The sequence below is a fragment of the Oryctolagus cuniculus genome, chromosome 6 (genome assembly GCF_964237555.1).
Source record: "Oryctolagus cuniculus chromosome 6, mOryCun1.1, whole genome shotgun sequence".
Lineage (NCBI taxonomy): Eukaryota > Metazoa > Chordata > Mammalia > Lagomorpha > Leporidae > Oryctolagus > Oryctolagus cuniculus.
The window spans coordinates 44,217,546-44,232,349 of record NC_091437.1 but is presented as its reverse complement, the minus strand read 5'-3'; the positions used below and the strand labels follow the sequence as shown (position 1 = coordinate 44,232,349).

Below are 14,804 nucleotides of genomic sequence, written 5' to 3'. Positions count from 1 at the left end.
GCCCTGCCCCTCCGCCGCCGCCGCTGTCACACAAAGAGCAGGAAATGGCTGCGGCGAGGGGCTCCTGAGGCGCCCACTGTGCGGCCGGCGCAGCCCTGGCCCGCACTGCAGGCTCAGAGGGCCGCTCAGAGCCCAAGGCTCCCGCCCCGGGGCCGCGGGTCGCCCTGCTCTGGTGCTGGAAATGGGAGGGAGGACTTCGCATTGCCCCCGACGCCAGGAACGCGCACCTGCTGCGCCAGGGACTGCCCTCGCGGGTCTCTCAAGTGCTCATTGGTAAAAGACACGGTTGCTGCCCTCGTGGGGCTTATCGTCTATCGGGAGCGCCGGGCATTAGTCACCCTGGCCCGTGTCCAGGTCCAGCGCGAGCAGTTCAGTGAGGACGGAACCCCGGTGATGTGATAGAGGCTATGGGCTGGGGACTGGCTGGACCCGGCTCCCTAGTACCGCTCCATGCGTGAGTATGGCGTCTTTGCTTCTCAGTCCCGTGGAGCTGCCGTCACTTTAGCAAGCGCTCGCCTCAACTTCACTCAGGAAGCGTTGCCTCATGGTCAGAACGGGTGACAGGGAGCTCTTCCCAGCAAGCAAGTGGGGGGACTGGGAGGACGACACCTCTATCTTCAAGATTTCTGTATCTGCTGCTTGGGGCTCTTCAAAGAGACAGTGCTCATTAGGATGCCGCGCGGTGGAGCCTTGAGACCAGGCTGAAGGGAGGCTGCAAGAAATCCCAACCAGCGGACACCTGAGCAAGGCCTCTCCACTCTGCTCCCAGCAAAGAGAGCTGCCCCGCACCCCTCCAAGGACAAGTCGGGTGCCCAGTTTGGGACCTTGTGGAGTGCATGCAACTGGAACGGAAGGCACACAGTCTGTTACAAGGAACCTCTCTGAAATGCTTGTTAGGGCCCACCATGTATATTTCATCACTCTGCTGTTCTGTTTTTAAGATTGTTTTTTTATTTGAAAGTTAGAGCTACAGAAGGAGGGGGAGGGGGGAAGGGGGGGGAGAGAGAGAGATCTTTCTTCTTCTAGTTCCCTCCCCATATGACCCCAACAGATAGGATTGGGCCAGTTGGAAGCCAGGAGCCAGGAATTTCATCCAGTTATCCCTTGTGGATACAGGGGCCCAAGCACTTGGGCCATCTTCTGCTGCTTTTCCCAGGCCATTAGCAGGGAGTTAGATCAGAAGTGCAGCAGCCAGGACACGAACCAGCACCCAAATGGGATGCTGGCATTACAGGCGGCAGCTTTACCTGCTGCGCCACAACACCAGCCCCTCTGCTATTCCTCCTAAGAGCTGTTTAGGGAGGAGCCATGTTACTCATCTCTCAGGAAAGGACTTTGAAGTCTCTGTTCTCACTGATCTTCCCTCATTTCCCAAATGCTCAGAAGTCCCCATCCTTCATAGTGGCATGTTACAACACTCAGTCTAATTGAAATTGCTATTTCTGAAAGGATCACTTACATATGTTATGTATACACATGCACATACAGGTACCATTCTGTCCCTGGTGTCATATGAGAAAGCTGTGGGAGTGTCTTTGGAGGATGGCTGCAAAAATGAAACCCAGTTTTTTTTTTCTGTTATGTGTAATTTTTCATTTTCCACTGTGTTTTTTTTTTTAAAGAATTATTTGTTTGTTTACTTGAAAGGGAGAGCATCAGAGAAGAGTTAGAGGAATCTTCCATCTGCTTGTTCACTCCCCAAATGGCCACAACAGCCAGGTCTAGGTCAGGCCATAGCCAGGAGTCAGGACCCAAAATCCATCCTGGCCTCCCACATGGGTGGCAATGACCCAAGTACTTGGGTCACTTTCTGCTGCTTTAACAGAGAGCTGGATTGGACATGCGGTAGCCAGGACTCCAACCAGCACTCTGATATGGGACAGGACACTGGATTGGCAAGCAGTGGCTTGCTTAATCCACCGTTCCACAGGAATGGCCCCTCCACTGTGATCTTCAGATCTTGAATGCTGGTGATGACAAATAAAAAAAAGAATCCCAATAAATCAAATTTTATTCTAAAGGGCATGTGATTTGGATATTGCAGTTTTCTGGAAGACATAATTCTTCCTGTTCTTTGTCTTTACACAAAGAGACCATTACTTACATATTTGGTTAAATGTTGGGCAAAAATAATCACTGGGCCTCTGAGTTCTGTTTGTTTAAAAAGGAAGAAGCATTATGGTCTTCTGAGGCCACTGTGTTGGAAATTCAGAGGGCTGTCTTTTGGTCCTAGTTTTGCAACTAACAGAAGAATGGTCTTAGGCAAGTAATTTCACCCCATTGTTTCACCATCCAAAAAATGGAGTCGGCTGGATACACTCCCACATCCCTCTAAATGTGGGTGATCACGTGTGTTAAAGAGCATGTCCCTGTCGGCCTTAAAACATCTCAGTGGCTCCCCACGGCAAGCGTCTTCATGACCTGGCATCTGCCTCTGCCGGCTCTTTGATGCCAACCAGCTTGCTATGCTGTAGCTTTAAGGAACCTCTCTTAGTTCCCCAAATTTGCTATGTTCTCTCTTGCATTTGACCTTTGCACAAGGCTGGCTTCCGACATGGAACACTGTTCTCCCTTGCCCTCCCCGCTTCCACACTTTCTTCTAGTGCACCTGCGGAACTTCTGTTCATCCTCTGGTATCCCTGTGGCTGTCACTTCCTCTAAGATGGCTCTGTGTCTGGGGTAGGTTGGGATTAGATGTCCACATTCCACAGCTCCCTGGGCATCCTCTGTCATCGCACGGATTATTCTGTTGTAATTGTCCACAGGCTTGCCTGCATCCCCCCATTAGACCATAAAATGTAAGAGAGCAGGCATATATGCCTGTCTTGTTCTCATTGTCTCCTCAAAGCCTGGTACCTAACAGGAGTTTAATAAAAGTGGATTGAAGTGCTGGCATTGCTCCAGTAACCCATAAGGGCACTGGTTATTGTTCCATCTGCTCCACTTCTGATCCAGCTCCCTTTTAACGCACCTGAGAAAGCAGTGGAAGATGGCCCAAGTCCAAGGACCCCCGCACCCAAGTGGAAACCAAGATAGAGCTCCTGGATCCTGGCTTTGCGGCCATCTGGGGAGTGAACCAGTGGATGGGAGATTTCTCTTTCCCTGTCTCCCTCTGTAACTCTACCTTTCAGATAAAATAAAATAAACCTTTTTGAAAAGTGGGCTGAAAAAACAATTGAAGATAAAACCTTGCACTTTGCCATTGAAATTTATAGCTGGGGGCCGGCCCTGTGGTGTAGCAAGTAAAGCTGCTGCCTGCAGTGCCAGCATCTCATAGAGTGCTGGTTCACGACACAGCTGCTCCACTTCCAATCCAGCTCTCTGCTATGGCCTGGGAAAGCAGTAGAGGATGGCTCAAGTCCTTGGGCCCCTGCACCCATGTGGGAGACCCGGAGGAAGCTCCTGACTCTTGGCTTCAGATCAGCCAATTGGGGAGTGAACCAGCGGGTGGAATCTCTCTCTCTCTCTCTCTCTCTCTCTCTCTCTCTCTGCCTCTCCTCTCTCTGTGTAACTCTGACTTGCAAATAAATAAATAAATCTTTCAAAAAAAAAAAAAAGAAATTTATAGCTGTCTGACTACTACCTTGAGATCTCCTGCACACACAAACCCAGGTTGCACCATTAGAAATGACAGGATTGTGGCTATAAAGTGAGAATTTCTTTGCCCACTGCGAAGCTATGGCCCACACGTTATAGCTTCATGTTGGCAATATTACCTTGTTTGTAGAAAAGCTTCAAATTACTTAGGCTACTTAGGTCTCCATTTAAAAACCATCAACAGTGGCAAGCATGCTTAAAGTTAAGCCATGGCTTATGATAATGGATCCCATATTGAAGTGCCAGTTCAAGTACTGGCTACTCAGCTTCTGATCCAGCTACCTTCTAATGCACCTAGGAAGGCAGTGATGACAGCCCAAGTACTTGGGTCCCTGCCACCCACATGGGATACCTGAATAGGCTTGCTTGGCTCTTGGCTTTGGCCTGGCTCAGCTCTAGCTGTTGTGGCCATTTGTGGATAGACAGTGGATAGACAATCTCTGTCTCCTGGTCTCTCTTACTATGCTATTCAAATACACAAAACTTTTAAACATACATACATACATGCATACATGCTAAAACCATCAGCAAATCCTGCTTCATACAAATCTGCAGTGGAGTATCCGGAACAAGCATGAGAACTCGTTCTGCGAGAAACATGAATAATGATGATGATGATGACGACGGTGGTGGAGGTGGCTGACATTTACCAAATGCCTTACCCCGTTTGATTTTCACAATTATCCTTTGGGGAACATATAAGCATTTGTGTCACTTCATAATTGAAGCAGCTAAAGCCAATTAAATAAATTGTCCAAGGTGCTGTCACCAAATGCATGCTTTTATCACAATTACATGAAACTCATTTCCCCCATCCCAAACTAAATACATGTGTTGATTAGTATGTTAGCTTCTTCCAAAAGCATGTAACAAGAACAAGTAACAAGAACACTTTATACAGGACCGGCATTGTGGTGTAGCAGGTAATGCTGCTGCCTGCGATGCCATCATCCCTTGTGGGAGACAGTTCAATTCCCTGCTGCTCTACTTCCAATCCAGCTCCCTGCTAATGGCCTGGGAAAAGTGGTAGAAGATAGCCCATGTGGGACACCCATCTTGGCTCCTGGCTTCAGTCTGGCCAGCATTGGCCATTGTGGCCATCTGGGGAGTGAGCCAGTGCATGGAAGATCTATCTCTGTCTCTGTGTCTCTCCCCCGACCTCTGTAACTCTTTCAAACAAATAAACAAATCTCCTTTATAAAAAAATACATTACATGAAAAAATTTAAAATGTAAGAAATTTTTTGAAAAAGAAAGAAAAGTATTCAAGTAGGAGTTGGAGAGAAAAATATGCAGTGGACCAAAAAATAATAAATAAAAAGGAAAGAAAAAAAACAACTGTTTGTGCTATGAGGTTGCTACAGTAGGCCCACACATTTGGTTCTTAGCATTGACGTGGTTAGGAGGAAAGGAGACACTTGATGGTCAGTTATACAGTTTACATTGGCCAGGAGATAAAACCTGACCACTTGCTCACAATTGCCTCATTTTATAGACAAAAAAATTAGGGGAAAGGTTACCCAAAGCTAGCTGGACTCAGACCCAAGGTGTTCCTTCAGGGAAGGCTGTCTTAGCTCTGTCTTTGAATCTGAAACAATATTTTAAAGCATCTATTTTAAACGGACATTTATTGAATGTTTACTTGGGGCCAGTCCTTATGCTAAGCACTTTATATGGATAGGTTCATTTCATCTTCACAAAATTCTAAAAATTATTCCTGGTTTTTTTTTTTTTTTTATGGATGGAAACTGCTGGAGGATTTTGGTGCTGAAACATTGCAGCTCTCTCCTGGGCCTCTTACATACGGATGCCTTCCAGTCTCTACATTGTTTCTCTCATTTTGCTCCTTTTCCGCTACTTCTAGAGACCTTGACTCCCCTGAAAGTCATATCTTTTACAGAGAACTTGGTAGCCAAGGACATTTTATCTTTATTTAAACAAATGCTACTTACAACAGTTCCTGGTAAAACATAAAATAGGAATGTTGGAGCGTATTCTGAACTGCATTTGGTGAACAACAATGTCATTGAGGTACAGTGGCTGGTGCTGCTGTACCCTGAGAGGTATAAATGGTCCCCAAATCAGTCCTGTAGACTGGTTGGGGACAGATAGGATTCACTCCAAGCCCGCTTTCTGCCACATAGTAATTGTGGAACTACAAGTGATTTCTCTAATTTACTGAGCCCTAGTCTCTTTGTAAAGTTGAGATGGTATTAATTGTGTCTATCCCTTAGGTTCTAACAAAGATTAAATGAAATAATAAATGTAACACACTAAACAGAGTCTGGTATATTACAACTGCTCAAAATGATAGTTACTATTATTGTTAAACATGGCCTTCAGTTGGTGTGACCTTTAAGAAGAATACAGGACTTGGAATAAGTCCTGGGTTCTAAGTGGTGTTTAGCTGTTCTACGACTCCAGGCAGCTATTAACCTCCCTGTGTATCCCTTGCCTTCTCTGTCAAGCGAGAACGCCACCCCAGTGCAATCCACAAACTGCTGTGGAGAGCAAACATAGATGGGAAATTGCTTTGAGAAGGACAAAGTAGAAAAGTAAATTAATGTTTGTGTTGCTTGTCTCAGTGACAGACATGTCTACTCAAAACCAGTCTTTGAGAAAGTGAAAAGTGATGACTTTCTCAAAAGTTCTGGTTGGGTGTGGAAAGGTGGGCATGGGAGGTCAACCTAGAGGATGAGGAATCAAGATCTACTTGGCTGCTTCAACGGACTCTCTCTATGACTATTACTATGATCAGCACTTGTTTGGACCTCAAGACTCCAGGTCCTAACACAAACATACATACAGAACTTCAACCAGCTTGGGTAAAATGCCTATCATGAAAATTCTCTGCATGGATATCAAATGTTTTCACACTAAAGTCAACTTATCTTTTAATTCCATTTTTCCTATAAACTTTTTCAGGTATCCTCATGGTGCAGGGGAAGAGGTTGGAATCAGACATGTTTTTCTGCATGCTGATTTCCTTGCTGAAATATACTCCTAGACTCTACTGCTTGGGAACTCCCATTCACCCTTTCCACACAGCTCACACTTCACTTCCACTATGAGGCCTCTCTGGTGCCTATGTGTTTTTGCTCATCTCTCTGTGCTCTCATTGTACTGTGATCATAGCTCCATCAGGTAACCCCAATAGGCATTTGCAATTCTTTCTTAGTATTCAGTTGTCATGCTCTCTAAAGTTGCTGGGCACACTAAACTAGCAAATCCTGAACCATTGCTCCCAGGGGGAAACACAGAGTTAGGTTCCTGCAAACCTCTGGTCACCTTTTGGTCCACTGATCAGTAAGTAATCTTGTTTTATGCAATTTCTGTTGCAAAAAGGCCTTAGTTAATATATATTGTTTTTTTAAAAACAGATTTTATTTATTTATTTAACAGGTAAAGTTACAGACAGTGAGAGGGAGAGACAGAGAGAAAGATCTTCCATCCACTGGTTTACTCCCCAAATGGCCGCAATGGCTGGAACGGGCCAATCCAAAGCCAGGAGCCAGGAGCCTCCTCTGGGTCTCCCACATTGGTGCAGGGGCCCAAACACTTGAGCCATCCTCTACTGCTTTCTCAGGCCATCATCAGAGAGCTTGATCAGAAGTGGGGCAGCTGGGACTTGAACCGGTGCCCATATGGGATGCTGGCACCGCAGTCAGAGGATTTATCTATTGGGCCACAGCGCTGGCCCCAATATATATTATTGATTCATTAACACTGAGCTCATGGTCAACAACATTACAAGGCACATTTGAAAGATGCTTATCTAACATATATTTTTCTTTTCTTCTGGAAGACACATCATAAACTTCTTGTACTTAGGAACACTTGACAGCAAAATGTGACTTCATTTGGTGGCCATTTGAAACAGCAAAATCACCAACAAAAGAAGCAAAAAAAATACAAAACAATGTGGCACTAAATACAGTAAAAAATACTTACAGCATGAGCTCTGAGGCAAGAAGGCGGAACCTTGCTTGATTTGGCTTCAGCTGATTTGATTTCAGAAAGTGCATGGGGGGGGGTAACATAACATTTTCATTGCTTGACACATGGGCATATCGTGAATGAATGTAAAAAAAAAGCCTCAAGTATTGACTTTAGGGTGATAAATAAATTTTAGCAAGTAGGCATATCTGCAAGTATAGAATTGGCAATTACTAAGGATCGAATGTATTTGTGTTCACATTGCACTTTTTACAAACCTGAGGGTTTCTTACAGGAAGGACTGGGGTCTAACAGGGTACTTTCTCTTTGACGCCATCAGGTTCACTCCAGTCTTCTCCCGTTGCTCTCCAGCCCTGGTACTGACCTCTCAGAGCACCCTGGTAGTCTCCCTTGTCTTGTGGCTTCTGATTGGTTTGCACAAACAAGTCCTCCAGTTGATGGACGATGGAAGGAAGGTGGGGCAGGGTGTTTAGTTCCTTCACTGCATTCCTGTAATGTTGTCTTGGGCATCCCTTGGATGTTACTAAAGGTCCTCTCCTCTCAGACAACATTCCCAGGTGATTCCTTCCACCTGCTCATCCTTTCTCATCCCTTTGGACCTGTTGAGGTGGTAACTGCTTGTCAAAGTCTATTCAGGCTGTTATAACAACACTTAGGCTGAGCAATTCATAAGCAACAGAAATGTATGTCTCATCATTCTGGAGGCTGAGGTACCCAAGATCAAGGTGCTGGCAGGTGTTCCGCCTGTGAGGGTGGCTCTCTGCTCCATAGCTGGGGCCTTGTTACTGCATCCTCCATCCAAAAGAAGTTGGATGGGCAAACAGGGACTAAGAGAGTCCTCCAGCCCTTTCCTCCCTCTTCCTCAAGGCACTAATGCCACTCAGTAGGGTGGAATCCTAGTGACCTAATGACCTCCCCAAAGCCCTGCCTCTGAATACTCTTGCACTGGGGATTGGGTTTCAACGTTAATTTGCGAGAGACAAACATTTTAACCATAGCACAACTCTTTGGCTCTTCCAAAGGTTCTCCTAAACCTGACCCACACATTTTAAATAGCCCTATGGTAAATAAACTCTCCTTAAATTATCCTAATCTGAGCATGATGAGTTTGGTCCCTAACTGATATCTTATTTATCTTTTTTCGAGGTGGGGGAAGTAAATGCCTTGGGTGCAGTAAATTTCCAGCATCTCTCACAAGACTACTTCAAATTAAAAAAATATTCCTACATAAAACATGTGCTTACTGAGCAAACATGCCCTCTGTGATCAGGCCACCTTCTAGAACCCTCTAAGTAGGAAACCCACAGCTCCCTCCGCAGCGCTGACACACACCCACTGCCCATCTTGCTGAACAGGAGATATTTGGTTTCCAGAATGGTGGGCTGGTGTGTTGGGAGATTCCGGGCGGGGGGGAGGCAGGGGGAGGGGAGGTCTGTAACCGAATCCTCCGAAAAGCAGGTCTGCTCATCCAGCCTGCTTTAGAAACTTCTTGTGTGGATTGGCCATTGGGAGTCAAGCCCAGAGCTGAGTCCTGGAGAGCGCAGAGTAGAAGCCACAGGCTTTCTTCCCTGGGACTAGTGATCTTGGTGCATGTACTGGCTGCTGTGATGGACACGGGCATTTGCAGAACGGAAAGGTACAGAGTGCTCAACACACTGAAACTCTAACAATCCAGCTTTTATTCTACTGGAATTCTAAAAGGAGGGAGAACAGCTATTTATTGCTGTCCAGCAGTGACTGAACAACTCTGAATTGCAATTTCCACATATCACCCACACAGCAGATGACAGTGAGTGAGTATGAACAATAATCTGGTACTGTGAACAAGGGAAAAGTCATCTCCACATTGGTTTTTCCTCCACCAGCTTTGCCTTTCTCAAATCTACTCAGAGTGCTGCTGCCAGAATGTAGTTTTAAATGCAAATTTGACCTCTCCTACTCAGTGACATCTTTTCTACCTACAGAGTAAAACTCTGACTTCCTTGGCTTTTAAAATATAGCTCTTGCCTAGATATACAGCCTGTTTCTACTTGTCTATCATCCTCACCCTTGCCTAAAACATGTGTGCATGCTGCGCTTGCACACACACACACACACACACACACATTTATGCTTTAGTAACGGTGAGCTGGTAACAGCTTCCCCAAACAAATTCTATCTGGAAAGTATTTCTCTTATTGCCCCTCTACTTGCTTGCCTAGAACAAATTATAAGTCATCTTCAAAGCTGACTAAGACATAATATTCTCTATGACAGTGCTTTGCGAGCTTTAATGTGCATATGGTTACCTGTGTATCTTGTTAAAATGCAGATTCTTGCTCTGTGGGTGAGAATGGCGCTGAAGAATCTGTGATTCCCACTAGCTGGAGCTGCTGTTGCTGCTGGCCCAGAGCCCACACTTTGAGAATCAGGACTCTATGAAGTTTTCCCTGATGTCATCCTTTCCCTAATAGATCTCAACACCTTTTCTGGGCTGTTCTCTTCTTTGACTGTACTTCTGTTGCTGCTTTAACTACTATGTTACAATTTTCATTGTTTACATGTCTATCTTCTCAACTAGACTAGGAGTTTCTTGAAAATGCAATCTGTTCCTTTTTCTTCTTTATTTTTTTTTTCTACAAGGATATGTACACTGCCCAAGGTATGACACATAGGAAGCATATGATATTTACTTGTTGAATGATGCCTTTACTTGGGTGTGGAAGATGAAACTATGTAGCCATTTTTTACTGCAGGAAAAGTTTTGGGACTTCACCATTCAGATAATCATGGAAGCCAGGCCATACACACTGTAATGAATAAAACCATACAGCTTTATTTTACATGAAACTTTAATTTTGTGTGCTCTACAAAGGGCAAGAGATATCGGTAATGTTAGCAGTGACTGTACACAAATAAATATTCATCTGGCCCAAATATAAATACATAGTCCCCAACATACAAAATTCAAACTCTACAAAATGCAACCCAAACCTTGTATTATAGAATTCGCTGTGAACACAGGGCACCATTTTCAAAATGTGAGCACAAGAAATCAAACAAACAGCCCAATCTGTGGGATAGAACACGAGGTGCTGGAGACCCACTCATGTTTAGTTAGTCAGTAAATCTGGGCTTTAAAAAGATAAAAATATACAGAGGGGAATTTTCTAAACCAGACCACAGAGATCAATCAAGGTTTTGCTTCTAGGCTGAATGTTCCAGAAGTCAACTCTAATTAAATGTTCCAAAAGGGAATGTACAAAATGGTAAGAAGTAGACAGCAATGAGTGATGATTTGGGGTATGTTGAATAAGTTCATCTTCTGAATGACAGAAATTCATCTGGAGCCTCCCTGTTTCACAATAATTATAGTTAAAAGTTAGGCATCTGAATCTCAAGCCAGTCAAAATATCACGTGACTAAGGAAGAGCTGATTGCAACATCACCCGGTAATTTCTCTAAGAGCTTATTTGAACACTGTAGTATAATTAAGTCTCTCTCATATCAAGCAGTACCCCTCGTCTCGAAGTGTCCAAGGAGGCTACAGCTCAAGGTTGGAATGATGATTAAAGGAAGCCTTTATACCTCTGCAGGAGAACCTACTTTAAAGCTGTTTTGAAACTTGTCTGTAAATGGCTTCCTGCAACAGGACTCTAGTGGGTTGGAATTAAAGGGTTAATTAACTGAGTAACTCCAAAGTCATTAGCTACGAGCAAGGCAAAGAACAGAAGAGGAAAAAGGAGACCAGACTGCAAGTTGAGGACCATACTGCTAACCACAGCGGGCTACATAGAGCAATGCTTCTTGCTGGTGGGTCTATTGACTGACTTCCTTATGGGCACCCTGCTTTCCCCTCTGCTTTATTTATCTCTTCTGTAATCCCTTTCCTTCTCAATAGGAGGCAGTGTCGAAAAGGACTGAAGAGTCTGTACACTGGAGTCAAACATGTGAGCTAGAATCTGGGAACTAGGCTCCCTAGTTATGTCACTGTTGGCAGGTGTCCTGGCTTTTTAAAGCCTTGGTTTTATTTTCTGTAAAATGGGAATAATTATTCTGTCCCATGAGGTTGGTGTGAACTCAGGATGAGCTGAGATTCTGCAGGTTCCTGCAGCTTTGTACCCAATCACTTCACCTACTCAAGCCCTCAATCAACAGGAGGCAGCCTTGTACAACCTGGCAGCACTTCAGCACGACTCTATCCAGATGCTCTGAGCAAGAAGAGACTCCTATTCCTCTTCTAGAATGTCGGGAGCCTGGAAGTCCCAACCTTAAAACTGCTAAACCCCAGGGCTTAAACAGCTTCCAGTTACTCTGCAAGGCCACACTGACCAGCACAATGCTATCCTCCACTGGTGCAGGCTGGGGACTGTAGAGAGCAGGTGATTCGCAGAGGCGGGAAAAACGATGCCCAAGGCCTCAGCAGGAGCCAGTATTAGAAATAATCATTTCTTCAGCATTCCGGATAGAAGAGGTGCACAGGCATTCATGTGGTCTGGTACAAAAGGAAAGCGCTGGAGAGGTTACCAGCGAAGGCCTTTTGGTTGGTACCAGTTGGTTCCCCACTAGCAGATGCCTTCTCATTCCTGCCCGGAGATGAGGTACCCAGCACTCCAACCGCAGGGTCTGAACTGTCCATCCCTTATCAGTCCAATGGCGCGCACCATGCTGTCCCTTCGAAGAGAGAGGTGGCCGTATATTCTGTGAAAGCACACGACGCTGCTTCTCAGAATAGCTGGCCTCTGGTGTAAGCAGCTGCTCCTCTGTGGCAGGAAACTGGCTGATGGCATTAGAGCAACACAGCCCACTCTTTCTGCCCCTGATTCGCTCACAGTTTTCCTAGGAAAACACTCATGCTCCTTGTTCCCCTTGACCCACATCCCAGGGTACTGTTGTGGGACCAAATATAAGTTCCTCAAACATCAGAGCTATGCTTAAAATAATAATATAAAGAATAATCTAGGGCCTCTACCCCCATTCTCTCTCCCTATTGCTAAGTGCAGGAAACACTGCCCAAGAGCTGTCAGATTGGTTTATGCACCACATGAGACAAGAGGCGAGAGGGAGGGCAGAGGCATGGCTGCTGCTCGGGCCCAGCTCCTGGCTCGGTGACGGACCCTCTTGCCTGTGGCCTGGCTGCCAGTCTCTGTCTCGGTGCAGTAACTGTGGCAGCTCAGGGACAGGCACCACAGGCAGAACTGCCTCTGAGGGAGGTCCAGGGCTCGTGGCAGCTCGTAATGCTCCATAGAAGGACTTCCTCCCTCCATTCAGAATCTGCAGCCTTGGCCTGGCCTGCATCTCTGCTAAAGTCCCGATTCTGCGATTTCAGCCAGTTGACCCAACAGAATGGAGAATGGTGGCCGGTCTTCCGGTCTCTGGAGAGGAGAGGAAAAAAAGAACACTGTGAATTTCTTGTATCTGTGTGACTTAGCTACCTCCTAAAGCAAACCGGAATTCAGTCTCAGTATCCTCTGCTGATTGTTGAATATGTTTCTATATCGATTGCATTGGAAACCTTGTGTCCTAGTTGTGAACAGTAGGTATTCTGGTATTAGATGCCCTAAATCTTAACATTTATTAGCTAAATGAATTACTTAATCTCTTTGAACACTAGTTTTGTCACCTGTATAAAGGAGATAAAAATAATGTCTACCTAATAAAATTGTTCTGAAAATTAAGTAAATCATGTATTACAAAATGTCAAAATATAAGTGCTAAACAACAGCAAAAATGAGATATTTAGCTACAACTCTTTAAAAATGTTCAGGATCTTTCAGAGGAAATGTATAAAATTTTAGTGTAACAAGTCAAAAACCAATCTAAAGAATTGGATAGCTATTCCGTGTTCATAGATGGGAAATTCAAGAGTGTTTAGATGTAAGTTCTTTCTAACTGGACCGATAGATTCAACACAGTCCCAATCAAAATCTCATCGAATTATTTTGTGGCCATTGAAAAACTGACTCTCAGGTCTATATGGATAAGCAAAGAGCCTGAGAAGAGAGCCATTGCAATAATAAAAAATGAGGTTGGAAGACTGACATCAGCTGGCTTTGGGTCTCCTAGAGTCACAGGAATCGTGACAACATGTAGTGATGAAACAGAACTCGGAGAGACAAAGGAGGAGGGGATATAGAGTACTGTTTTTGGAAGACCATGCTGGAATAATTGGACAACACTATACAAAAGAATGACGAGGATTTTAGATCCTTCACAGAAATTAACTGAAAGTGAATCATAGACCTAAATGGAAGCACAAAACTATAAAATTTCCATAACAGGAGAAAATCTAGGCGACCTTAGATTTGGCAAATTTTTAAAAGATTTATTTATTGATTTAAATAGCAGAGTTACCAAGAGAGGAGAGAAGACAGACATGCACACACACACACACATACACACACATATATACACACGCACACACACAGAGATGGAGAGAGAGATCTTCCGTGCACTGGGTCACTCCCCAAATGGCTGCAAGTGCCAGGGCTGGGGCAGGCTGAGGCAGGAGCCCAGAACGCCATGCTGGTCTCTCAAGAGGGCGGCAGTGGCCACAGTGCTTGGAGCATCACCTGCTGCCTTCCCAGCAGCAGGGATGACTAGTAGGGACCTGGAGCAGAAGCAGAGCAGCCAGGACTTGAATTGGTGCTCATATGGGAGGCCAGCTTTGCTGTCAGTGGCTTAACCTGCTGCACCACAACACCAGCCTTGGCAATGGCTCTCAAATACAACACCAAAAGCATAATTCATGAAAGAAAAAATAATGTTGACCTTTGTTGAAGGCAAAAACTTCTACTTGGCAGGAGATAACACTAAGAGAATAAAAAGATAAACCATAGACTGAGGAAAAATATTTGTAAAATACCATATCTGATAAAGGACTTACATACAAATAACTCTCAACAATAAGAAGAGAAACAGTCTATGGGACCAGTGTTGTAGCGTAGCGGGTTAAGCCACTGCCTACAGTGCTGGCAACCCATATGGGCACCAGTTCGAGACCTGGCTGCTCCACTTCTGATCCAGCTCCATGCTAATGCTTCTGGGAAATCAATGGAAGATGGCCCAAATCCTTGAGCTCTTGCCACCCACATGGGAGACCCAGATGAACTGGCTCCTGGTTTCAGTCTGGCCCAACCCTGGCTACTGCAGCCATTTGGAGAGTGAACCAGTAGACGAAGTGTCGGGGAACGGGACAGCCTGGCCAGCTGTGCCGCTCCCGACAAGAAGTTTAGTGCTGGGCTTTTTCCACCCTGCCCGTAGCTAATTGCA

At 45.1% G+C, this 14,804-nt stretch overlaps 1 protein-coding gene across 1 annotated transcript in view; it reads right to left on the bottom strand.

Annotated features, from left to right (window-relative positions):
* Positions 1-10,366: 10,366 nt before the first annotated feature.
* Positions 10,367-14,804, bottom strand: part of ITK (IL2 inducible T cell kinase) — a 70,024-nt gene continuing 65,586 nt past the window's right edge. The window contains exon 17 of the mRNA XM_051843561.2: positions 10,367-12,907. Within this exon, the coding sequence (XP_051699521.1) occupies positions 12,836-12,907 (72 nt within the window). The 3' untranslated portion in view covers positions 10,367-12,835. The remainder of the gene's footprint in view (positions 12,908-14,804) is intronic.